The sequence below is a fragment of the Nyctereutes procyonoides genome, unplaced genomic scaffold (genome assembly GCF_905146905.1).
Source record: "Nyctereutes procyonoides isolate TBG_1078 unplaced genomic scaffold, NYPRO_anot_genome, whole genome shotgun sequence".
In the NCBI taxonomy this organism is placed as follows: Eukaryota; Metazoa; Chordata; class Mammalia; order Carnivora; family Canidae; genus Nyctereutes; species Nyctereutes procyonoides.
The window spans coordinates 64,693,283-64,718,715 of NW_026575051.1; the positions used below are offsets into that span (position 1 = coordinate 64,693,283).

Sequence of the window (25,433 nt, forward strand, 5' to 3'; positions counted from 1 at the left end):
GCCGGGATGTCCTACTTCTAAGTGGTTCGTGGAGGGGCGAGAGCAGGGGTGGCCCGCGCCGCGCTGGGGACCGCAGGGACCTCTCCGGGCCCCCCCCCCGCCCCCACGCGCTCCGAGGTGGCCCCCGGAGGGGAACCCTACCCTGCCGCTCCGGGGGACGTCGGGCTGCGGGCTCCTTCCCCCGAGACCCCGGCGCTCCACGCGCGGGGAAAGCGGCCCCGGGCTCCTCGACCTCGGTCCCCGCGCCCTCGCACCGCCCCGCCTCCTCCCGTCACCCCCATTCATCGCCCCCGCCCCCGCAGCAGCAGCAGCTTCTAGGACGGGCCCAGGAGCCAGCTGCAGACCCTCGGAGCTAGGGAGAGGGGCGGGGGTCCGGGCGGCCCCGAGGTGGCCGCGGCCAGGCCCCGCCGCGGAGGAGCGGGCGCCCGCGAGCAGCCCCCGGGGCCGCGCAGCATCCGCGCGCTCAGTGACGGTGGAAGCCACGCCCGCCCGGGAGCGGGGGCCGGCCCGCCCCCCGCCCCCTCCCCCTCCCCCTCCCCCCTCCCCGCCCCCTCCCCTCCCCTCCTCCCGCGCCGGCCCCCGGCCCGCCCCCGGCTCGGCTCGCGGGAGGCGCAGGGCGCCGGGGCTGGCGCGCTCTCCCGGGCGCAGCGCACACACCTCGGCGCACGCACGCCCAGAGCAGCTCTCCCCGCGCCCGGCCTCGTCCCCCTCGTCCCCCTCGTCCCCGTCGTCCCCGTCGTCCCCGTCGTCCCCCTCGTCCCCCTCGCCCATGCAGACGGACAGAGCGACGGAAGATGGCTGACGACTCCACGGGGCACCGAGGATGCAGCCCGGCGGCGGCGGCGGCGGCGGGAGCGGCAGAGGCAGCGGCGGCGGGAGCGGCAGCGGCGGCGGTGGCGGCGGCGGCGGCGGCGGCGGCGGCAGCGGGAGCAGGAGCGGCGGCGGCGGCGGCATCCCCGAGCCTCCTCGAGCTACCTTTCCCGGTGACGGCCACTGACGCCCTCCGCCGCTAGAAGACACCCGCTTCCCCGCGCCCGCCCCCCGCCCCCCGGGCCCCAGCCCCAGCCCCAGCCCAGCCCCAGCCCCGCCAGCACCGCTACCTCCGCCGGCGTTGCCTCCATCAGCACCACCTCCGCCGCCGCCGCCGCCCGCCGCCGCCGCCGCCGCCGCCGCCGCCGCCACCGCCGCCACCGCCGGCGGCGGCAGCAGCCATTTCATCTCCGCCGAAGCCAGACACAAAAACATGGCAGAAATGGAGAAAGAAGGGAGACCTCCGGAAAATAAAAGGAGCAGGAAACCGGCTCACCCGGTGAAAAGGGAGATCAACGAGGAGATGAAGGTACGTGCGGGCTGCGGGGCCGGGGAGGCCGAGCTCCTTCTCCCGCGCGCTCCCTTTGGGCCGTTGTGTGGGGCTTGCGGAGGGGGACGGGGGCGCCTGTCAGTTCCCGTAGGATGCCCTGGAAGCCTCAGCTCCTCCTCCAGGTGCAAAGCCGAGGCCAACTCGCGGGCTGCATCCCGGGATCTGCCTGCCTCCGGCGCGATGCGGGCGGCGTGGGGGCGGCCGGGGAGCCGCACACGCACACGCTTCAGCCTCCTACACCCCAGGTTGGCACAGGCGCGTCCCGGCGGGAGGGGCCGGGGGCCCGGGGGGCGGCGGCCGCGGCGGAGAGGCTCTCCCAGGCGGCGGGGCAGTGGCCCCCTCGGCCCCGTCTTAGGGAGCCGCGCCGCGCGGGTCCCTCCAAAGTTAGGGAGCTGCGGGCCGAGGAGCCCCGGGGGCGCTCGGTGCCACCCTTCCCGCCGGGCGCCCCGGCTGCGCGCGCCTGGGGCTGGGCGGCTGCGAGGCCGTCGCGAGGCTGTCGCCGGGGTGCGGCGGGGTGCGGCGGGGTGCGGCGGGGTCGGGGGCTTGGGGACCGCGTCCACGGCCGCTCCTCGCGCTCGGCTGCCGCCGCCTCCCGCCCGCGTCCGCGCGCTCCGCTGCCGAGGCGCGCAGCCCGGGGCCAGCCCGGCCGGACGGAGGGGACGCCCATTGTTCGGGGACGCCAGCCCGGAGTCCCGGCGGCGAGGCCGGGCGCCCCGCCAGGCCAGCGGTGCTCGGAGGTGGCGAGCGCAGCAGCCCCGCGCTCCAGCTGTCCGCGTCGGGAGCGATTGCACAAGAGCACCGCTCGGCTCCGGACACCCCCCTCCCTCCCCCTCCCCCCTCCCCCCTCCCCCCCCACTTATTTTCCATGAAGTTGAAGCTTTTGCCTGGCGAGGATTTTATTCTGTGTTGATTTCCACGAGTCTCCCTGGATTTAACACACACACACACACACACGCACCACCCAAACCAACAATCATGGATTTTTCCTTTTGTGAATTACAAGCCAGTAGCAGTTTTCAAGGCGGGGGTGGGGGGGAGGACTTCAGTTTTTCATTCAGCAGCCGTCCTGGTGTCCCCCCCTCCCCGCCTCCCCATCTTCCGCATAGAATCCTTAACCCTGCCAACGGGACTGGGTCAGCTTGGCAAAGTTTGTGTTTAAAAGACAGGCTGGACGAAGGTGGCATGCGAGTGAATCGAATTTATTGCGTTTTGACGCTTTCTTGTCCAGGACGAGCATCTTCTGCGCTGCGAGAGTGCCTTCTGTGAGAACCCCTGTTTAGAAAGGGGCACATGGGTCATACTTGCTGTAGGAGTAAGTGCCGCCTAGGTGCATCTGTTTGGCTTCCCTTTCCCCCAGAAAATGTCTGTGGCGTTTGGAGATTACAGAGTTTTTATTTCTGGGTGAGGAACTTGGTGCCTGAAAGCATGAGGTGGTGCAGCCCCAGTCCGAGGAGAGTTAAGGGAGATTTGCCTTGGAAATCAGTGCCATTCCTTGTGATGGAAACCACCACTGAATTCAATAACCGTTTTTTAAAAAGAGAGACCAGTAGGAGTTGTTGTTGTCTTACAATGGGGGTGGAATTCGAACAGTCTACAATGACCATTCTTTCTCACTTACCCTTCCCTCCTGTCCTGCATTTCCAGATTACTCTTCCATTTCATTTCAAATTGGGGGTGGAGAGAGAGGAGAGAAGTGAAGCCACTAGGAAATCACGGTGTGCACTGGCCCTTTAAAGCACTGCCTAATGTGATCTATATGGATGGCAGCTTTTAAGTTTCATAGGTTCTAGAATTACAAATTAGCTAATTTTAATCAAAACATGTGAAATGTTATCCCGGCTGGATATAAAGGCTGACTGTGCTCAATGCTTGGGGCTCGCGTTGTTGACTTTGGCTGCGGGCGCACTCCGTGGTTTGGGAGATAGTTGTCCTTCTACAGTATAACAGATGTTTGTCTGAACTGGTGAGGAAGAAACAAAAACAACATTGTGTGAAGGGGAAAAATTACACAATTTTTAGCCAATGCTGCAGGACTAAGTATGGAATTAACCTTCGTGCACAGAATTTCCTCTTTTTTAAAATGTTATTTTTCTTCCAAATCACCACCTACCATTTGAAGTTTTAGCCCTCATCGTTTCTGTGCAGAGTGTAGCGTTAAGAAAGGAGTTGTGCGCAGCAAATAATTCGGTTGCCTGGAGGACTGGGATTTTCTGTCTGGTTTGGACCAACGTATGAGAGATCCCGGCGGAAATCTTCAGACATGTCAGTGCACACCATGCCAATATGCATGAATTCCCTCTACTAGAGGAATTGTTTTGTAGATATTCCTCTGATATAATAGCACCCAAAGTCCTCATCTGAAAAGTAATTTCTCAAAGTCAAACGGTCGGAAGGGTCATTTTGAACTCATTAATATTTTCGGGTTTTAATATTAATAACCGCATCAGTAAACCCCTCCTCGAGCCTCATTGTATTAGTACTCCTCCTCGTCCCCGAACCTGAAGCGTAGAGTGACATAACAAGTTGATTGCCCTGTATTAAAATATGTGCAACAAAATGTCACCGAGAACACAATGTGGCCTTGTGCAGCTTCATATCGGTGCCGCTGGAGCTGCCTGGCTGTGTTTGCCTTCATCTGAACGGCTTTCATCTGGACCAGTGTAAACTAAACCCTGGTAAGTAATCACTGCCCGGCAGAAAGAAAGGAATGTATACAGCTAGCACGGCCTAAGCTGTAAAAACGGAAACCTGAACCCCCACCGAGGATCACATATCAAGGCTTGAAGGTAGGGGAAATGAAAGGGGGAAAGAGGAGAGAGCGAATGGAAAAGTCAGCCTGGGAAGTGGAGAATCAGGAGGAGGCCCCCCTAAGGGAGATTTGGCTCAGGGATTAGGGAATTTTATCATGGTGTACAGTGACCTACTCAGGTTTCAACACTGGTTGGATCAAGTTGCTTCTCTGTGAGCTGAAAGAAAAAGGACTGGTGTGTATGTGATTTTTTTTTTTCCCCTTCGGGTAATAGAAAGGACATTGGTACAAGTGTCTATTTTAAGTACAGCAAATGCAGGGCACTGAGAATGAGCAACAGAATCACCTCATCATGAGGCTTTCTCCAAGATCTCCTGATTGAGATACTTACATATTTATTTAAAAATGGCTGGAGAAGACAAACTGGCTGAGGTTTAGCTGACATCAGTAATGGCATTGGAGATTGTCTTCATGTGGCTGCGAGCTAATGTTGGTGGCTGTTTCACTAGATCAGATATTGAGTTACATTTTCGTTATCACTGGTTTAATGTGCATGGCAGTTGTAACAAATTTAAATTTGATACAATATAATTTTGTGTGTGAAAAGTACATGACTTGGCATAGCTTGCTTATAGTGTAGTGAAAATATCTTCAAGTAGAAATGCTTGTCTCATTACGACCTTTACAATGTTTCCTTATCTTTCCTTTTCTTCTTCCTCGCTTCATCCTGGTTTTTCTTGATTAAAGAGCCTTGTTACTTTGCTGTATTTACAATAAGTATGCATTATTTAATTGGTGACCAGTAGAGACGGTTAAAAAAAAAAATTAGATGGTGAGGCAATTTACATTTTGACTATTTTTGGTTTCTAAAGTGAATACTGTGATTGTATCTAATGAAGACATATTAGTCTTCAGTATACCATTAGCTAATACGTATCATAATAAATGGATCTTAGGAGGGACTCCGAACGTACAGAAGGGCTAATTCATTTCAGGAGTTCATCTAGAGCATGGCAGATATAATATAAAAACTAGTTTGTACTATAGAGTGCATAAATGCAAATATGTGTTATGTGTAAATATAGTTGTACCTAAGGGTATATATTTCTGCACACATAGACCTTAGTGAATATGATTAGTGGCTACCAAAGAGTAATGCAACTCAAAAAGCCTACACTATGACTAGAGATAATGAGTCAGATTTTTATCTCTGAAAGTGCTTTAACAAAACCAGTGTGATTAGATCAAGCACTCTGCCCTGGAAACTTTCCTAAACAAACCATAATTAATGCATTTACAATGTTACTTCTTTATCAATTGTTAAACTACAGGATAATCCATGTTAAATGTCTTAGGGTCTCCTTCACTGAAGAACTTTTCTGTCTATAAATATTCCCAGTAAGTAATTTGTACCTAAAATTATGCTTCAGTCCTGATGCCTAGAGTTAGAGTCACGCACATCTGTTAGAGTTTAGTAGTAAACTCACCACAAGATTTGCTAATTTGGTTTCTGATGGTCTCCATTTGGCATTGAAAATGACCTGTGTCAACTGCATAGACAATAAAACAAGTTGCAGAGCCAAGCTGGTGAGTGCAGTGAGATAAATAGGTTTCCATTAAGAAAAGAGAGAGAGAGAGAGAGAGAGAGAGAGAGAAATCACAGCCTGGAAAAGTCAGCATGTTCAAGGTTGAAATCAGCTCATTCCTAAAACAGGTATATTTTAGGTTTTGCTCTGAAACTCCATCCTGATGTCAGACACAGTTAAATCTCAGGAACCTAGAAAGTGGGCTCAGGACATAATTCACAAATTATGTCAGACCTCTCTGCCAAGTGGTGGCCTCAGGTGTGCCACGTGGCAGGGCTGGGGACTACTGTCAGCTGGGACATGGTCCTTACTCCTTGGAAGCTGGAATAGGGTATTCCTGGGCCCACCAGCTCTGTCTTCCACGTTGCTCTCCGTTGTCCTGCTCAGAGCTCCAGTCCAAACCCATTAAGAGATAGTGGTCGGGGCAGGGGTGGGGGGAGGCACGGAGAGCTATGAATTCTGCTCAGTTCAAACCAGGGTTTTCTGAAAAGAGTCTCTTTCTCCGTCCGGGAACCTGTGAGTGCGACAGAGCAAGATTCTCCAAGCCTTATACAACTCGCAGGTTCCAGAGACGAGGAAATGGAAAGGAACCACTCCACTTCCTCCTGAATCTGAAATAAACATTTGAACTAGAAGAAAATGAGTCTGACAGACTCATTCCCTTCTGCGTTTCCTGCCTCTGTGCTTGCCAAGCACTGCTCTGGGAAGCCAAGCCCTACTCTCCTTGTGTGAAAGACAGACTCATAGAAACCAAGAAGTAACAGAGTTTTTAAAGGAAAGTCAAAAACGGCCTCAAAAAAAGGGGCAAATATCAGTGAGCACAAGTGATTGTCTGAAAAAAGGAGAGTTGTAGGGAGAGCTAGTGTCATTTTAAGGTGACCATACTTTTGTACCTTCTAGGTAAGTGTCTTTTTCATTAAGAGTCTTTATGTGTCTGTCTCTCTTTAAAAAAATAAAAAAAAATTATTAGAAGTAGTAGAGAGCAGAACATTTAAAAAGCTCTGAAGTCTCAGACTTCCTCTTGTGGAGTGGGAAGTCAGCCACACTTACACTCTCCAGCTAATAAGATTATTGAATATTTTCCTAAAAGAGAAGGGATAGTACTGGGTAGGATGAGAGAAAAAAAAAAAACTTTGTTTTTGATGGTGCCAGTTGAAACATGTAAACAGACGTGAAAGAATGTGGTGAGTGAGATTTGCTGAATGTATATTTTAGGATCTGTAGACTGATAGGTATTAGTATCTCTTATATAACCAAAGGGTTGTGGAACTCTGTCCTGTTTTAAGGCCAGTGGCTTTGGCAGGGACAGAAAAACAATGTAACAAGTCCTGGTGATTTTTAGGGCAGTTCTGCAGCTGTGATTGGACACAGCTGCACATAGCTGCACACCTGCCTCGCTTGCCACAATGTTAGCCTCAGGGCTGGAATCCACAATTTCGCAGTATTTGACCTTCTTTGGACATTTGATGTCCTGGGCATAGATTAATATGTGGGGACATAATTGTCTGCTCTATGTCACAATAAGACAGTAAAGCAACATAGGTTTTATATGTGGAAACACGCAATTTTGGTTCCATATGCCAGTTAGACAGCCATCCCGTTTAGAATATATCAATGAGAGAACAAATAAGACTTTCTCCTCAGGCCAGCTCCAGGCCAGAGCTGGATTTTAGCGTTACGATGTGCCTTCTGCCCTTACGACTGCGTTGTAATCATGCTGTTGTGGCTGAGAACAATGCTGCAAAATGATCCAAATGGAGTGCAGTGTCCATCTCTAAAAGATTTCAAGCTAAAAGGCTGTAATTCAGGTAAAAACATCGGGGCTCCATGGGTACTCTTGTACAAATCTAGCTGCTCTTATCATTCCATGCATGTGGATAGCCTTCTAATGGGTCATCTGTGGGGTGTGGCTCGTCCTTAGGATACCATCTGATCAGTGGGATCGTGAATGTGGAAATACTTTGTAACCTGTAAAAAGCTCTTACAGTATTTCTTTCGCACTATTTAAGTTTTGCCTTCTGACCTTCCTTCGGAACTCTAGACTCATAGGGTCTGTGTTAAGACAGATGACTTAGCCTCAACCTTAGGCCAGATGTGGGGATAGAGCTAGAAATTGACTTCTAATCAAGTTCGGCAAAAGAAACCACCTCTTTTCTGCAGATTGCTCTCTCACCCCCTTTTAAAATCTCAAGTAGCGCATTCGTGGCCTCTTAATAGAAATCTACCTCGGAACACATGGAGGTGAAAAGGGTGGTAAAATATTTTCCAAAAATAACCATCAATCTATCATTCATAATCTTAACCAGCAGAGATACTAGCTTTTTTTTTTTTTTTTTTTTTTTTTTTTTTTGGTGAATTGTTTAGGATTGGGGGTTTCCTTTTCCTTTGAAAGTATTTCTCATAGGCTTCACTTTCATGGACAATGTGTCAGAATGTTTTGAAGTTAAGTCATGTAACTGGCAGATCCTTTTTATTGTCATTAGGACTGTGAATGTGGCTGACATGGTTGTCTTTAAGAAGACTATCTGTTAATTTCTAATTAAAATGATTTTTTAATTTTTATAAGGATACGTGGACACAATAGAAGTGGTTGAGGAAGCAATACAAATAAGCTAAAAGAAAAACAAAGCCTATAATTTTCCCACCCAGACACAGTTACTATCAACATTTTGATATATGTCTTTTAATGCCCTTTTCTACGTGTGATATATAGTTTTTTTAAAACAAAAATGGTCTTCTAATATACTAACCTTCCTTTAAAAACTTAATATATCGTTAATAGCTTTTCATGGCAGTAAAAATTTATCTACAGTATATATTTTAGTGGCAAAATAGTATTCCATTTTAGTCATTCCCTGACTAAACTGTAATTTATTTAACCAGATTTCTATTGTTTGGCATATAGTTTGTTTCTAAGAAAAAAACACCAAGATAAACATTCCTGAACATGCATATTTTTGCACACATTTCCTTAGAATAGTTCCTTCAGTGCTGAGAAATAAAATCGCTGAATCAAAGGGTATGTACATTTTCAAAGACTTTTACTGCATACAGTCAAATAACCTTTTCTAAAATTTGTATTAAATTTCGAATACTAGGAGGCTGCTTATTAACACTGGATATTACAGTTCTTTTAACTTGTACATATTTATTTTATTTTATTTTATTTTAATTAATTAATTATTTATTTATTTATGATAGTCAGAGAGAGAGAGAGAGAGAGAGAGAGAGAGAGAGAGAGAGAGGCAGAGACACAGGCAGAGGGAGAAGCAGGCTCCATGCACCGGGAGCCCGATGTGGGATTCGATCCCGGGTCTCCAGGATCGCGCCCTGGGCCAAAGGCAGGTGCTAAACCGCTGCGCCACCCAGGGATCCCAACTTGTACATATTTATTATGAGAATCAGTTTCCCTGAAATTAGTTTGATCATTTCTCTGTATTCACGCACTTAAAAAATACTTGCGAACCAGATGTACTAGCACATTGACTGAGTATATTTCAAGTGCTAGGCATTGTCCTAGGTGAGGCATGGGGGAAATAAAAGGTTTCTGCCCTCAGGTACCTTAAGATATATTTGGGAAGGCAGCAATACCAAAACCAGGACTTGGAGTGTGACTATCATAAATAAATAAATTTAAAAAAATTAAAAAAAAAAGAAAATAGGAATTATGATTGTGGGGCGAGAGAGTACAGGGCTTTTCCCTCATTTGAATGAATGATTCGGAGCTCTCTGAAAAACTTTCTGCTCTCTTGGTTAGGATACAAAGTTGAAAACATGTCATCATTCAGTTTTATGAGGACTGGTAAGAAAGAAATCAGTGATACTGACCTATATTTTAACCTACCTATGTTTTAAAGATTTATTTATGAATTTATTTTTTAAAGATTTTATTTATTTATTCATAGGAGACAGAGAGGCGGAGACATAGGCAGAGGGAGAAGCAGGCTCCATACGGGGAGCTCGATGCAGAACTCAATCCCAGGGCCCCGGGATCACACCCTGAGCTGAAGGCAGATGCTCAACCACTGAGCCACCCAGGCTTCACTAAAGATTTATTTATTGATTTGAGATGGGGGGGTGGGGGCCATTAAGCACAAGTGTTTGGGGGAGGGGCAGAAGGAGAGGGAAAGAGAATCCTAAACCAACTCTGCACTGAGCATGACTGGGGTTTCAATACCATCATGACTCCTGCAGAGACCAGGAGTCGGCCGCTTAACTGTGCCACCCAGGCGCCCTGGTACCTACCTATATTTTAAAATCTGTTTGGTGTTTTCACAATCAAATCATTTGTCCTTTTTGAAGACTTTGAAGTGCTTGCATTTCAGAAGTATTGTGAGAATTTGTAATTATTGCAATTTTCCAAGTGTCTTGAAATCAACTCTTTTTTACCAGTAAAATGTTCAATGAAAAATCATTTAGACTGAACTTTGACATTTGTACAGTACCTCCAGGCAAATAAGGAGAGAATTTAATGAATGTCCTGGGAATTAAGTTTCAATAAAAATAAGTTTTGCCAATATCAAAAGAACTCAGAAGGAATGGGGAAATTGTAAAATTTCCAGCCTTTCCATCATCTTTCTGTGACCTATTTTTTTTTTTTTTTTTAATTCTAGGAAGAGCTCATGCTTTCAAACTGAATGTTAGGAATGTCTTTTTTCCTTAGGAGCCCTGGAAGTGAGAGAGAGGGATTGGAGAGGGCAAGGAAGAAGTATAGGGGTAGATATTAAAAGTACAAAGCAATTAGGGGCTTCTGGATGGCTCAGTCAGATTAGCATCTGACTCTTGATTTTGGCTCAGGTCAGGATCTCAGGGTTGTGAGATGGAGCCCCCCATGTCAGCTCCCTGCTCCATGAGGTGTCCGCTTCTCTCCCTCTGCCCCTCCTCCTGCTAATGCAACCTCTCTAAAGAAGTAAATAAAATAAAATCTCAAATAAAAGTACAAAGCAATTAGAATCAGATGCAATGCCTCAAAAATTATAAAATGAGAAGATTACATTTTAACAGTGAATTTTGAACATCGCCTCCCCAACAGTACAAATAATTAAGCAGAATGGAGGCCAGTAATCAAATCCAAGAGCAAGTAAAGTGAAGTTTTAACATAGGTAGATAGAGACCCTAGTGGAAAAGCTCTTTATATGTGAGGTTGACATCCTGTGTAGTATGATTTCTTTGCAACTCTTTGGTTGCCACAATAATGTAGTTTCTTTGAAATTGGTGACACATTGGTGGAATTGATTATAGAAAGAGCACTGGTACAAGAATCAGAAGATCAGTGTTTTTCTTCTGACTTTATTGGGTGATGTCTCATGCCTGTCATTTACCTTCTGGATGCTCTCATTTTCTGTTGTAAAATGAGGGTATCATATAGGTTCACCAGAAGTTTATTGTGGAAATCAAATACCCAACTTACAGGGTTATTGAAAGGAAGAAGAGAGTTAAAGGATGTGGAAACACTGTAAAGTGCTGTAAGAGTGTTAGACATTATCATTATAATTATAGTGACCTATTTTCCAAACCCAAATTGGACCACATGGTATGAGAGAGAATTTTTGTGCCACTTCCAAGGGTGAGAGGCAGTCTGCAAAATGTGATTCAGATGCCAGAATATGGAAATTTCTGGCACAATTTTGATGGTTTCTGGGAGCAATGATAAAATATTTGAAATAGTAACTGTTCAGTAAAAGTTGTGATGTACGGTCACTATAATAATGATATTTCTTTGCAAGAGGTACTTAATTTCTTGTGTAAGAAGTTCTTTAATTTCACAAAATCTTACTTATGGGAGGGACCTTAAGGGACTTTAGTTTCCCACCCTGTTTCTAGACATTTGCTGGGTGAAGATTTGGGGGGAAACAAATTTCACTACCTCCCTTGGTATAGTAACTTGTCTTATTATTGACCGTCTTTACCTCCAAAATCTCTGCAGTTTAACTCTTACCAGCTTTAAAAAACATAACATACATGAGAAACTTTTGTAGGAAACGAATAATTTTTTTTAAAGATTTTATTTATTTATTCATGAGAATACACAGAGAGGAGAGAGAGAGAGAGGCAGAGACACAGGCAGAAGGAGAAGCAGGCTCCATGCGGGGAGCCTGACGTGGGACTCGATCCCGGGTTTCCAGGATCACGTGCTGGGCTGAAGGCAGCGCTAAACCGTTGAGCCACCCAGGCTGCCCTGGAATAATTTTTTTTTAATAGAAAACTCCTTTTTTTAAGGGTAATAATACAAAAAAAAAGTGGAAAAAACAACTGCTGGAATTTTCTACCAGAAGGATTTAAAAACCCTTATGGGTCATAAACATTAAATTCATTTCTCCTAGAATATGTTATGTTTCTTGATGATAACTGCAAAAATCTATTTCATTTCCTTTGGCTTAGTACCATAATGAGCCCATATGATATCTAGCATCAAATTCTACCTGGCAATTAAAAATCTTAAATTATCTATTCCTTGGGGTTCTTCGATTTCTGAATACAGTAGTGTATAAGACAGAATAGTCTATGTCTCATGCTACAGGAAACTTTTGTGTTCTTCTTCTCTTTTTTTCCTATTCTCCTTTCATGAAAGATTTGAGATTTATGGCTTGAAGGTTTATAAGCCTTTTGTTTTCTGCTTTTGCAGTCATATATCAAAGCTATTAAGGTGTTTATTTTTATTTTCACTGACAAAAAAGGGAATGTTTTAGAGTTTATTTTCATTGACATTTATAGTAACTTGAAAACCATGGAATAGATCAAGTTCATATTGATTGTTCCATGAAGCCTCTGAGTTTTCAGCACAAACCATAAACTAAGTGATGCAGTTAAGATGCCCCAATAATCTGAATTTGATGTTAATAATCCAGTTGAGGTTTCAGTTTTTACCCTACTGTCTGAAACTTCTGGATTCCATCCCTGACATTGGTTCTGAAAAGCTGAATGGATTTGCAGCTGGACTAAAACAAACAAATCTATATCCTTGGCTGGAAGGTTGTTCCATGAATTATGCATCTGTAGCCTTTTGTGTCACTTCAGAGGTTAGACAGAACCAGAGAGAGAGGCGCCCTGATACAAATGGTCTAGAGAGTTGGATATGGTGGCCAAGAGTTACTATGCAAAAGATTTTGTCTCGATGGCACAGTTCTCTGGGAGATTGGGGCAAATAGCATATAGACCAATAGGATGGCTTGAACTTGGCTTCTAACACTGTTGGGAATTGGTGTTTTGATGTAAGGTGTAATCCTTATCCTTGGAGATTTCTGCTGCCAGACCACTGATGGAGGGCCTCAATTTGTGTGCTTAGCGACTGTCATTCTCTGGTCCAGGCGCTCAGCTTAGTGAAAAAAATTGGGTGTTAGGGGAGACTGACGCCTCATTAAGGGGATCTCTTTTGATTGAGTAGAGCAGCATTTAGCTGAGTCCTCCTCAGTGGTATTCCAGAAGTTGCTGAGCTTATTATACATATTGATCATATCATCTTTGTGAATTCATGAAAAGAATGTCTATTTAATGTGGATGTGACCAGCCATCAGAGAGAATAAATGCCTCACTAAAGCTTGATATGGCTGACTATTGGCCTTGTGGATGGAGCACTGAATCAATCCGGCTAGATTTTTTTAAATTGCTGTACCGTCACAGATAGACCCAGTTGGAGCTCTGAGCTTAAGTGGGCACTAAGCAAAGAATCTAGCATTCTGTGGGTGGTTTGAAATGCCAGGTTTGTTTTTGTGGAGTCCGTAGTATAATATCTTTTCTTTTTTATGCAACCCCTGCTGAAATCTAAAGTCGTGAAATTCAAGAGAACAGGAACTCACACGTTGAGGCCATGCACGCTCTTGGTTTAGCCTGGGTGCTTTGTTTCAGGTATATAAATTATACATCCCAGTGTAATTCGGAAATGACAGCTTCTAGGGAGAATGAGAAAAGGCTTTTTGAGCCACAGAGAAGGTTAGAATATATGATTTTTCCAGGAAGTCTAGGAAGCTCAGGATTCCTTGCCAGATAGAGATTTTTAAAACAACAACAACAACGATAAATTCATCAATATTTATTAAGCCCATATTCTGTAACATAGGGCCCTTCTTTTTATTTTTAAAAAATTTTCCCCAGCTTTATTAAGATATAATTGACACATAGCATTGTGTAAGTTTCTGATGTATAATGCATTGATTTGATGTATTTATATATTGCAAAGTGGTTACCAGTATAGCACTAGCTACCACCTCCATCCTGTTACGGTTACCACTTCTTTTTTGTGGTGAGAACATTTAAGATCTACTGTCTTAGTAACATTTGAGTATATGATACAGTATTATTACATATAATCATCATGCTGTATCTCTTATCTCCAAACTTGTTGATCTAATAACTGGAAATTTGTACCCTTGGACTAATATCTCCCCATTTCCCTCACCCCCGAACTTCTGGTGACTACCACTCTACTGTATTTCTCAGAGATATTTTAAGGCACATGCGAGCATTAAGATTATTAATACAGCTTCAGATCCTGTTTCCAGATCTAGCAGTTGATAAGTTCACCTGATTTTAAAATCTTTTTTTTTTTTAAAGGTTATTTATTTATTTATTTACGATAGTCACAGAGAGAGAGAGAGAGAGGCAGAGACACAGGCAGAGGGAGAAGCAGGCTCCATGCACTGGGAGCCCGATGTGGGATTCGATCCCGGGTCTCCAGGATCGCGCCCTGGGCCAAAGGCAGGCGCCAAACCGCTGCGCCACCCAGGGATCCCAGTTCACCTGATTTTAATGCCTTAAAACTGTCCAACTATTCCCATTATTTTCACAGTTTGCTATCTATAATAACAACAATAATAATACCTTACATTTATATATTGATTTATAGTTCATAAAGTGTTTGCAGGTATTATCCAAAATCTGGACTGATTTTTAACCTTAAAATTATTTGGTACTTTTTATGTTACTTGTCAGAAGACAATCGTAGTGACCTCTGATTTTTTTTTTTTTTAAGATTTTAATTATTTGTTCTTGAGAGACACAAAGAGAGAGACAGAGACCAGGCAGAAGCAGGCTCCCTGCGAGGAGTCTGATGTGGGACTCGATCCCAGGACCCAGGGATCATGCCCTGAGCCAAAGGCAAATGCTCAACCACTGAGCCACCCAGGTGCCCTAGTGACCTTTGATTTTATGGAGAAAGAATCTGTCACTAGTGAAATTTGTAAAGCAAATTATGCATTGATTTTTAAAGTATACACTTGCAAAAGGGAAAATTAAAAAGGGAAACCCTTGTAGCCTTGACAACTGAGAAATTATTTGCTGAGATTTTGCTTTATCTGAGATAAGAGTCATGTTAAAACAACAATACCTGAATCAGAAAGCAATTCTAATTTAGATTAATCGGAACCACAAAAAGGTCGATTGTTTTCATTTTCAAAATATTTTCTTAGCTGCTTTTGTGCTTTACCTTTCAATATTTTTGTGCTAGTGTGGGATATAGACTTTGCAGTGTTCTAAAATATGACTTCTTGTTTGTAAGCAAAACTGACAAATATCTTTTCTTCTTATTGTCTTTAAATTGCAAATGTCGAAGACCTGTCATAATTGGATGCATCATCCTGAGATTTAAATGCATTACAGTTTTTGAACGTGATTTGAAAAATGAACACGGCTCTAGGGGAGGTGGGGCAGGTCTGGCAGTAAATGGGTAGTGCAAATAAAATTCTATTTATGCATTCTTTTCAAATAGTTATTGATTACATAAAAAAGAAGCCTATGCTTCTCTTTCAGAACTTTGCAGAAAACACTATGAATGAACTCCTTGGCTGGTATGGCTATGATAAGGTTGAATTGAAAGATGGTGAAGATATTGAATTCAGGAGCTACCCTACAGATGGAGAGAGCCGCCAGCACATTTCTGTTCTCAAAGGTAATGACATTTAATGTCCCTTTGTTCATGCAAAGAAGGATTAACTATCTCAACCTGCCAGAATTGAGTTGCTTTGGGGCTCATTTTGTTGATTATGCCAATGGTTGATTTAAATGTACATCCCCAGTAGTGCTTTCCCATAGGCAGAATTCCACGGAATATAAGAGCACAACATAAAACAAAAATAGACACAGCTTAATCTCTTTCCAGCAATGGGAGGGCTAGCTAGCAAGGGCTAGGGACCTTAGGGGTTATGGTCCTACCCACAGATTTATAGAAAGGGACAGTGTTTGCCAAGGTCTTCTCCTAGTTTCCTGAGTCTTTGACACATTAGTTGTTGGGGACTGGTGCATTCTATTAAGTGAAACACTGGGTTTGGATTTTTAGACTGTAAAAGAGAATTGTGATTAGTTTGGTAATCCCCCCTTCCTCCTTTTTTTGGTGGGAATTCTAAAGGAAAGACCTATTTCTGTTTTGTGTTCGAAGTCCCTCCTGCCCCCAGCCTTAGGTAAGGGTAGGAGGAGTAAGGGACGTGCATGATTGGATCCTACATTATTTTATAAGAATTTTCATCAGAGTCCAGCTAAAGAGTAGAAATTAGAGACTTGACAAAGTGGAATTAACACTGATTCTATCAGCAAAGAGCGGTGTCAGATATCTCATGAGGGAAGCCTAGAACCATTGGTGGGTGTTGATATGGATTCTGAATTTATGAACCTAAATTTGGAGAGTTTGTTCATCAAAGAAAAAGAGTATTGTAAAGAAGCAATCGATTTGGCGAACTTCAGTAAAATGGTAAAATTCATTGTGCATTGTCATTGGCAATTTGATGAGTATTTGCACTGCATTCAAAATCTGTTGGCATAAACTACCCGCTTGTGCATTTTATTCCCAGTCTCTAAGATAGTGCCTTTCCTTCTTTTATGCCAAGCAACAAAATGTAAATGAGCTGTCCTTCAGGCCTGTGGAATTGAACGTACGTGACAAATTTCATGTTAAGCCCTCTATGAAATTGTACACATCATGTTACAGAGATAGTATCATCAGTTTCATTGTAAATGAAAAATGCAAGTCATGAGTTTATATTCTATAAACTAATAGCTCGTATAATACTTGGTCTAGGTAATAATCTTTGCCTCTGGGGAACATGGAGAGAGTGCCAGGATATGCTACTAGAGGGAAAAAGTTGTTTTCCATGGTTGAATTTTTTTTTTAAGTGATTCACATGCAAGGATAAAATTCACAAAGTTCCTATCATTGTAAGTTTTCTTTATTTCCATTTTTGTTAATATTTAATGGATATTAATGGGTTAATTTAAGGAGTTTACCCTGTGGAATGAAGTTTTCTTTCTAATAATCTGCTTCTTTCTCATTGGTTCTTTTGATTATATTATGACCAAACTTTTTAATACAGTGGGACCTAGTTATAGGGCTGGAGAGGCATGCTTTTAGCTGCCCCCCCACCTTGTAGCCAGAGGGTGATGCCTGTGCTATATATCACTTTGTACACGGAAAAGGTTAATTGCCTCTCAATTTTCTATGGGCTTTCACAGTGCTAAATTCATCACCATGATACAATTGAGATGTTAGCTATCATAGTGGAACAAATTATAAAGGAGCCCACTGGAAATTTATGGTAACAAGACTGGAAAGGTCCAGGATGGTCTGTGGAGTTCTGGTAAAGTGTTTTAAGATTTGCAAGGAAAAATTTGTTTTGTTACATAGCCATTTTACTTGAGAAAATGTTGTCATGAGGAAATCAAGTACTTTTGTAATATTGAATGTGATTTTTTTTTCTTTTACAGAAAATTCTTTGCCAAAACCAAAATTACCTGAGGACAGTGTTATCTCACCATACAATATAAGCACAGGCTATTCAGGGCTTGCCACAGGAAATGGACTCAGTGACTCACCTGCAGGGTCCAAGGATCATGGCAATGTGCCCATTATTGTACCTTTAATTCCTCCACCTTTCATAAAGCCACCAGCAGGTAAGTCGCTACTGGGGTTTCCAATGAGAACTATTCATAGAAAGTTGTAATTATCTTATAAAGAATTACTAAATGTTCAAGTTAACTTTGGAAAAGACTGTTTTAGGAACTTTGTAGACAAGAGATGTTAGTGCATGTGTTATTTAAAGTAGTATTACTCTGTCAGGAAGACTTAGGCAAAGTCTCCAATCTACTTCCAACTGAATGAATTTTTCCTACCACTGCCTACAAAAAAAGTTATTTTCCTTCTCTGAAATCGTATGTTAAGAATTTTTTTAAAAAATGAAATAATTTTATATGGCAATAGATTGAACTGTGTGGTGGTGTTGTGAGGGCCAGGTCTCCTGAGCAGGCTGCCCTTCTTAGAAATAACCTAGATTATCCACCTCTACCACAGAGTTCTTTCTAATTCCTGGAAAACTCTCTTTGAGAGCTTTAAAGAAAAATGGATGTCTGAATTTCACTTGCATGCAAATATAATCAGTTCTTTAATATTTCCAGAAAATCAGATGGCAGTGTATGAAGCTGGTTGGCAGTGGGCTGAGCATAATGTGATAGTGTGAGCTAGGGTATAGCTGTGTTCCATACAGAGAAAGAAGTTCAATAATACTGTACCTGGCTTGCTATGAAGTATTGGAATTATGCTAGAATGCTTCATTGCTACACTGGTTATTTTTCTGTATGTTGAGTTGAACGATGATTAACAGTGAGTTTTGATGGCAATACTTACTATAACTTACCAAAGGGAATGTTTCTATTTTTGGTGAGGGGAGGTAGGTGTGTGGTTATGTTTCCATAACCAGCAAAGTTATTTGTAGATGTCAATTCCTGGGCTTATGCTATAGATATATTTACACCATATCTTAAGTGTTAGTAACATTTTTCTTCATAGTATGGGTACATTCTCTTGCTCAGCCTACTACATTTTAGTAGTACAAGCATCCTTTTGTCTTGAGGTCCTCAGATATGTCGTTAAAATCCATTTACCATCAAAATCACTTGAAATTATGTTTGTCTGCTAATTACTAATACAATTTGTGTATCACATAAAGTTTGCCTTTTTAATGCCCTTGTTCTCCTTTGGTTGATTGTCTTGTGATGCAGAGGGACCCAGATGTATTTCCAAGGGCCATAGACATACTTTGCATAGGCCACTGGGAAGAGGAAGGTGACTAATTTTGTAAATGTAGGGTTCATACTCTAATGTGTGTCCACTGGCTTGGGTGAGGGGTGATGATAAAGGGGATTGTTAAGGTAGTAAGTCTAAGTGGAAATAACATTGGCTTCAGATTTAGACAAATTTAGATTGGGCTCAAATCTAGGCTTTGTCACTTACAAAGTGCTGTGAACATGGACACGTTATATAAGCTCTCTTCTCAGTTTCTCCATCTGTAAAAGGGATCACAATTCCATCTTATGGGAATGCTGTGGCCATGAGATGAGAAAATATATGTAAAGCACCTAGCTTAGTGCCTCCCACACTAAAGCCATTCAGTAAACACCATGCCTCATTTTTTTTTCCAGTCCTTAGTATGCCCTAGAATTATCATGCACATAATTTGTGCATAAAAAGGTGTGCATCCAAATGCAAATTCCCCTCTAAGATTTATTTGAGCAAAGCAAACAGCTTTAGAAATTAGCATAGCTGAGGCTAACATGAGTTTGGCATGCCAAAAAACCTGCCCTGGAGTTTCCTGCTGAGCCAGCCACGTGGAATTCAAGCACACAGCTCCCATTTAACTCTAATTCCACATCAGATCAGGAAATAAATATGCAAAGGAATACAGGCCAAAAATTGAGCCTTGGAAGTCTTAGACATAGGAACTTGGAGGAATTAGAAGCCAGAGTAACCGAACACCAGTGGTTTTATGCTGTCTTCATGGAACTCCAAAGCACTCATCTGTTGAAAACAAAATGTAGAGAAGGACATGTTTAATTTTCTGTATCTGCTCTAGACTTTGACTTTATGCTTCTCCAAGGTTCTATATGACAAGACAAAGATACAGAAAGGATCTCCAATTTCAGAAAGTTTTCTCCATTAATCCCTAAGCAGAAACACAGCAGAGATGAATTTTGATTTAGTCATATTAATTAATGTAGGAGTCTGCGAACTTTTCCTAAAAAGGGCCAGGTAGTAGTTTAGGCTTTTGGGCTGTGCTGTCTCCATCAGAACTACTGAACGCTGCTGTTGTCACAGGAAAGCAGCCATGGATAATACATAAACAAATGGGTGTGCCTATGTTCTAATAAAACTTCATTTACAAAAAAGGCAGCAGGGACGGTTTGGCCCCAGGACCCTACGTTGCTGATTTTTGCACTAGGGTAAGATTGGCAAAGGTCGCATGATACTAGGAAGTTGCATAGAGTTTCTGAGAGTCAGGCCATGAGCTTTGCCAAGGTGCTCTGTGTAATATCATTAGGGGACAGCAACATGGAAGAGAGTGAGGTCTTCAGGGTATGTGGAGACTTTGGGCACAAGATAGGTGCTCCAATAACATTTGTTGAAAATTGAATGAATGCCTGATATTCAAATTCCTACTGCACATACATAAGACAGTAGGGGCCACTTCGTTGTTCACTGAGAAAATGCTAGCATCTTGGCAGGGTTAGTCCTAACCTGTCAGAGTTTGACTGTAGCTTTACTGACAGTGGTGTGAGTAATTATCCATGAATGAGAGGCCCATAGATTACCCCAAAACTTTCATCTAATTAATCATTTCAATTCCTCCTTTTGTTAAAACTTTTACCAGAGTTGTTATTCTGGGTAACTGAGTTGAGGCACATTATCTGTCAATTTTATAGCTATGAGTACGTTAACATGGCATTCTTGAGGGAAGCTAGTAAATGATACAATGGCTAGAAGTAAAAGGCCCCTCGATACTTAGCCCCTGAATAATTTAGAACTGATTTTATCATACAACTGTCTACCTCTTGAGGTGGGGAAAATGGGGATCATATGTATCTTTGAATTCCTGGAAAGAAAATAACTGTTAGCATTTAAGTTATTCCAGTTCTACTGTAAACTGGCTATGTGACAATGCCAATAATAATACCTTATGTTTGTATTAAATCCTTCATAGTTTATGAAGTGCATTCACATTCTTTATTTTATTTGATTGGATCTTCACAATGACCCTGGGAAATAGCATGCCCAGATATGGTTAGATGAAAAAATGGAAGGTCAGATAGGTTAAATGGCTTTCTCAAGGTCAGATGACTTCTAAGTACTTGAGCCAATACGAGTACCTGACTCCTGATTCAATATTCTTTTTAATATGAAGTTGGTTTTCCAGCATATTTGTACAAAATTTCCTTAGACTATATCGGAAGAGCCCTTATTAGTCTGCTACTTCAGATTCTCCAGTGACAGGGGATACAACGTGTTCCTGTAAAAGGTTATTTTTTTAAAGTCCACATCTTTTGGGAGACTTGATGAGTTTTCTGAACCTGAGAATCTATGGTTCTGTGAACTGGGATGACCTAGTAGGAGTAAAACCCCAGCCTGGTTTTATTTTATTTTATTTTTTTTTTAAATTTTTTTTATTTATTTATGATAGTCACAGAGAGAGAGAGAGAGGCAGAGACACAGGCAGAGGGAGAAGCAGGCTCCATGCACCGGGAGCCCGATGTGGGATTTGATCCCGGGTCTCCAGGATCGTGCCCTGGGCCAAAGGCAGGCGCTAAACCGCTGCGCCACCAGGGATCCCCCCAGCCTGGTTTTAAAGTGTGTGCCATCATAAGGCAAGTTGCTTCTCCTCTGAGGTTCCAGAGCGCTCCATCTGGTTGGGCACTAGTTCCAGAGTATGTTTCATGTGCTTGGGCGGGCTCACCACTGGATCCCATCCACGTTTGGCAGCCAGTGGGCCCAGTGGAATACTTGTGATTGGGAACATGGTGACACCACACTTGCTTGGATTTCTACTCTCCTTTTGCACAGCTGCATACAGAAGTGTGGGTGTAGCTTATTTCTGGGCCTGGGGAATTGCTTTTCTGTTCCGCTCCCCCCCTTTTCTTCAGAGAAGGGGAGCTCCCTGTGCTTTGGTGATTACCACAAGCATTGTTCCTGCTCTGGCCACACATATTTGTGCACAATTTTGTCTGCTCTCCAAGGCTAAGCTGCCCTTCCCCCATCAGAGACAGAAGTTGGCCCTTGGTGTAGGGTTTGTGACATCACAGTCGTTACTATGGTAATAGACTTGTTATAAACAAGGGATAATAGCCCTGATTTTGCCTTTTTTTTTTTTTCCTCCAAGCAGTGAAGGGAATCACCATGATCTTTAAATAAGACTAGCAGACTTTTCTGCAGACCAGGAAGTGGACAGAATAAAGCTTTGCCAGATAGAGCCACCATTAAAAAATAATGTGAAAAGAATAAGAAAATAATAGAAAGTACTGACCAACTTTTTCTTTTTATGCAAACATTCCTTTATCCTTTTAGTTTGAATGAATAGGAAAGCCTTCTTCTTGGCTAATTTAAAAAAAATCACAGCATGATCATAGTCTGAAGTAGCAGAATATATATCAGCAAGAGTTTTGAAAGATAACTCAGGTTAATTATATTGTAACCTTGCTGTAACTCTTCTTACATTAGAGATTTTAATATAAGTTCAGCCCTTCAGGACTTCATTCAGAGAGGGTTGTGCTAGTCAAGGACTTCCAGCGTGGATTGTAAAGGCCATGCCGTAGTGAGCCTCCATCAAAATACTTGTGCCTACCCTGCTCCTCCGCTAGTTTGCCTATGGAAGGAAAGCCATTCAAAATGGATTTTAAATACAGATTTTTTTTTTTTAAACAAAGACTTTATATTGGTCTTCACTGCTTTACAAAGGGAATAGCACTAAGCCTCACTGACCAGACCTCTGCAGTGGTTGCGCAGGCTTGCTACTCCCTACCCTTGTCTCTCCTTCTGGTTAAAGTAGCCAGTTAGGACTTGAGCCAGGATTTTTTATCTCCTAGTCTCCAACTGGCTGCATGACAGTTTGCTCCCAAGAATTAAAAAAAAAAAAAAAATCAATGAAACTATTGGTGTAATTATTTTTGTTCATGAGGAAAAGATGAAATGCAGCAACTTTTCCTAGTGAAAGTTGAACGGAGCCTGGCTGCAGAAAACACTGTGCATCTAGGAAATGACATTTTAAATGAGTCTTCTTACTAGCCTTTCAGAGGCTTACAACTTGCCTATTACAAGTCCAGAATCCCTCTAAATCGCTGAATACTGTAAAATGAAATTAAATATACAAAAAGGAGGGAATACATTTCTCTGGATGCATTTATGTGGCAGTTTTGAATAAAAAAATTTTTTTGTTGTTGTTGTTTTTAACCTCAAGCGGTAAGTGGCCTTATTTTTATTCCCCACTACCCAAGGTGAAAGCTAGGGTCTGTCCCCAAAGCATACACAGGTTTTTGTGGAGGGAAAGGAGATCAAGCTCATAAGAGCTTGATTCCCTGTGTGCAGGAACGTCTTGACTTTCTTTGAAAACAATGACCATTTCCTGTCTTCCAGGATGGTTTGCTTTGAGTGAGCTTTCCAAATTTGTGTTCAGTCATAGTCATGGAAATATGATATATTTTTTCAGGCAAATCTTAAAATTCTTAGGGGGTTATAAGAACTGGGCTCCAAGGAACCATTAGCTTAACTGAGAATATGGAAACATTCACGTGATCTGCTAAGCCCTATGTATATAGCAGAGCAACCCATAGTTAATAAGCATGTTACTTTTTGGCTCTTATAATTCTTACATGGAGTTGCACTTGCAGGGAAGTGGGAATCAGAATGTGGTTTGCATTATGATCATTATTTATTTTATCTGTTATTCAATATTCTTGGGGCTTGCATATGAATGATGTATTCCAAATAGCCACTGAGAAAACAGGATTTAATCAAAATTGCTCTGCCATTTATTTATTTGTCCAACTTTTAAAATATGATTATTAAATAAAATTACCTAGAGTTAATGGGATTTGGATGATTTACTATTTATGCAGCAGATACATTTCTCAAAAAAAAAGATGTTCACCGAACCCTCAGATTTGGAGAATTTTCCAATTCACTTAGAACAAGGACAGGAGGAATTATGGTGAATGGCAGGAAAAGGAATAGTTAATAATAGTAATGATATAATCTCATCATAGCTAATATTTTTTGAGCACTTATTATGGGCCAGACATAGTGCTAATAGATTATTATCTCATTTAATTTTCAGAACAACTCTGTGTGGATGCTATTATTAACCTTGTTTTACAGATGAGGAAACTGAGACCCAGAGCAAGTTGCCTGAGGTCACACAGGTAATGAGTGGTAGAAGTGACATTTGAACTTAGGCATGTCTCCTTAACCCCTATTCATAGCCACTGGATTACCCAAAAACCTATGTCAGTCAACTATGTGTTTACTGAATGTTCTTCACATTATGCTAGGTAATGCAAATATATATATATATATCATCATCCCTGGCCACCAGGAACTTACAGTGTCCTCGGTATAATCAACACATCATTCCACTTTGACTTTGGAAGGAATTTTAGCAGCATTTGAAGGGTGCATGGTGGCAGTAGAAGGGTCGTAGAGTAGCAGAAGGTCCATAGGGAGATAGTCAGGAACTGTTATATTTACACAGTTGAAGATAAATGGCATCTAAAACAACATAGGCCAGAAGATAGCCGTTTGGAATTCAAGGTGATTCACAAAAGATACAAAATGAAGTCTAAAAATATTACCTACTATGATATGGGCCCTGTTTTAACTTTCTTTGTAAAATTGAGGGTTCTTGAAAAGGTGAGAATCACATTTCAGTATGTTCAGTCATTCTTTTTTTTTTTGTAGTAACCATCTGTCACCACACAAAATTATTACAGTATTATTGACTATAGTCCCAGTGTTGTACTTCTGATCCCCACACTGATTTATTTTATAACTAGAAGTTTGTACCTATTAATCCCCTTCACCTATTTTGTCCATCGCCTACTTCCCTCCCCTCTGGCAACTACCAGTTTGTTCTCTATCTTTTTGAGTCTGTTTCTTTTGCTGTTATTTGTTTGTTCATTTTTTTTTTTTTAGATTCCACATGTAAGTGAAATAATTTGGTATTTATCTTACTCTATCTGACTTATTGCACTTAGCATGATTCCCTCACGTTGTGAATGGCAATATTTCATTCTTTTTTTATGGCTGAGTAATATTCCACTGTGTATGTTCAACCATTCTTAACGCCAAATCAAATGTGTGTGTGTTTTTAAAGATTTATTTATTTGGTGGAAGGAGCAGAGGGAGAGGGAGAGAATGGATCTCAAGCAGACTCCCCACTGAGTGTAGAGCCCAATGTGGGGCTTGATCTGGTGACCCTGAGATCATGACCTGAGCTAAAATCAAGAGTCAGATGCTTCACCAACTGAGCCACCAAGGCACCCCTCAAATGTGTGGTTTGAATGGTAGCATGATGTGGTAGAAACATTACCAGAGCAAGAATCAGGAAACCTGAGTTGTTCATGCCAGCTTTGCTATTTACTGGCCATGTAAATAAGTCACTTTGCTTCTCTGTGCCTCAGTTTCCTTGTCTTAATAATGATGTAATTAGCTTAGGTAATCTGTAATTACTCTACATTTATAAAGTCTTGATTTTGTGACTTGTATAGTGAATTTACCACCTGATTTTGTGATTTGAGAGTCTATTTTAATATGCCATAATATGTACTTGTTAGTTGATTGAACATATTTAAAGAAGACTCACTTATATGTGTAATTATGGCAGCCAAAAGTCTCATGGAAAATTTATGCCACTTAGACAACTATCAGTGATTGTTAATTTTTTACTCTGGAAGAGTGACTTGAAATAATAGATTTAAGTAGAAAAGCTGGTAGAAAATA

General features: G+C 42.3%; 1 protein-coding gene across 1 annotated transcript in view; it reads left to right on the plus strand.

Moving 5' to 3' along the window:
- The first annotated feature begins 1,169 nt into the window (after positions 1-1,169).
- Positions 1,170-25,433, plus strand: part of SOBP (sine oculis binding protein homolog) — a 163,545-nt gene continuing 139,281 nt past the window's right edge. Inside the window, 3 exon segments of the mRNA XM_055330696.1 lie at positions 1,170-1,339; positions 15,440-15,578; positions 17,384-17,569. Of these exon segments, the coding sequence (XP_055186671.1) occupies positions 1,244-1,339; positions 15,440-15,578; positions 17,384-17,569 (421 nt within the window). The 5' untranslated portion in view covers positions 1,170-1,243.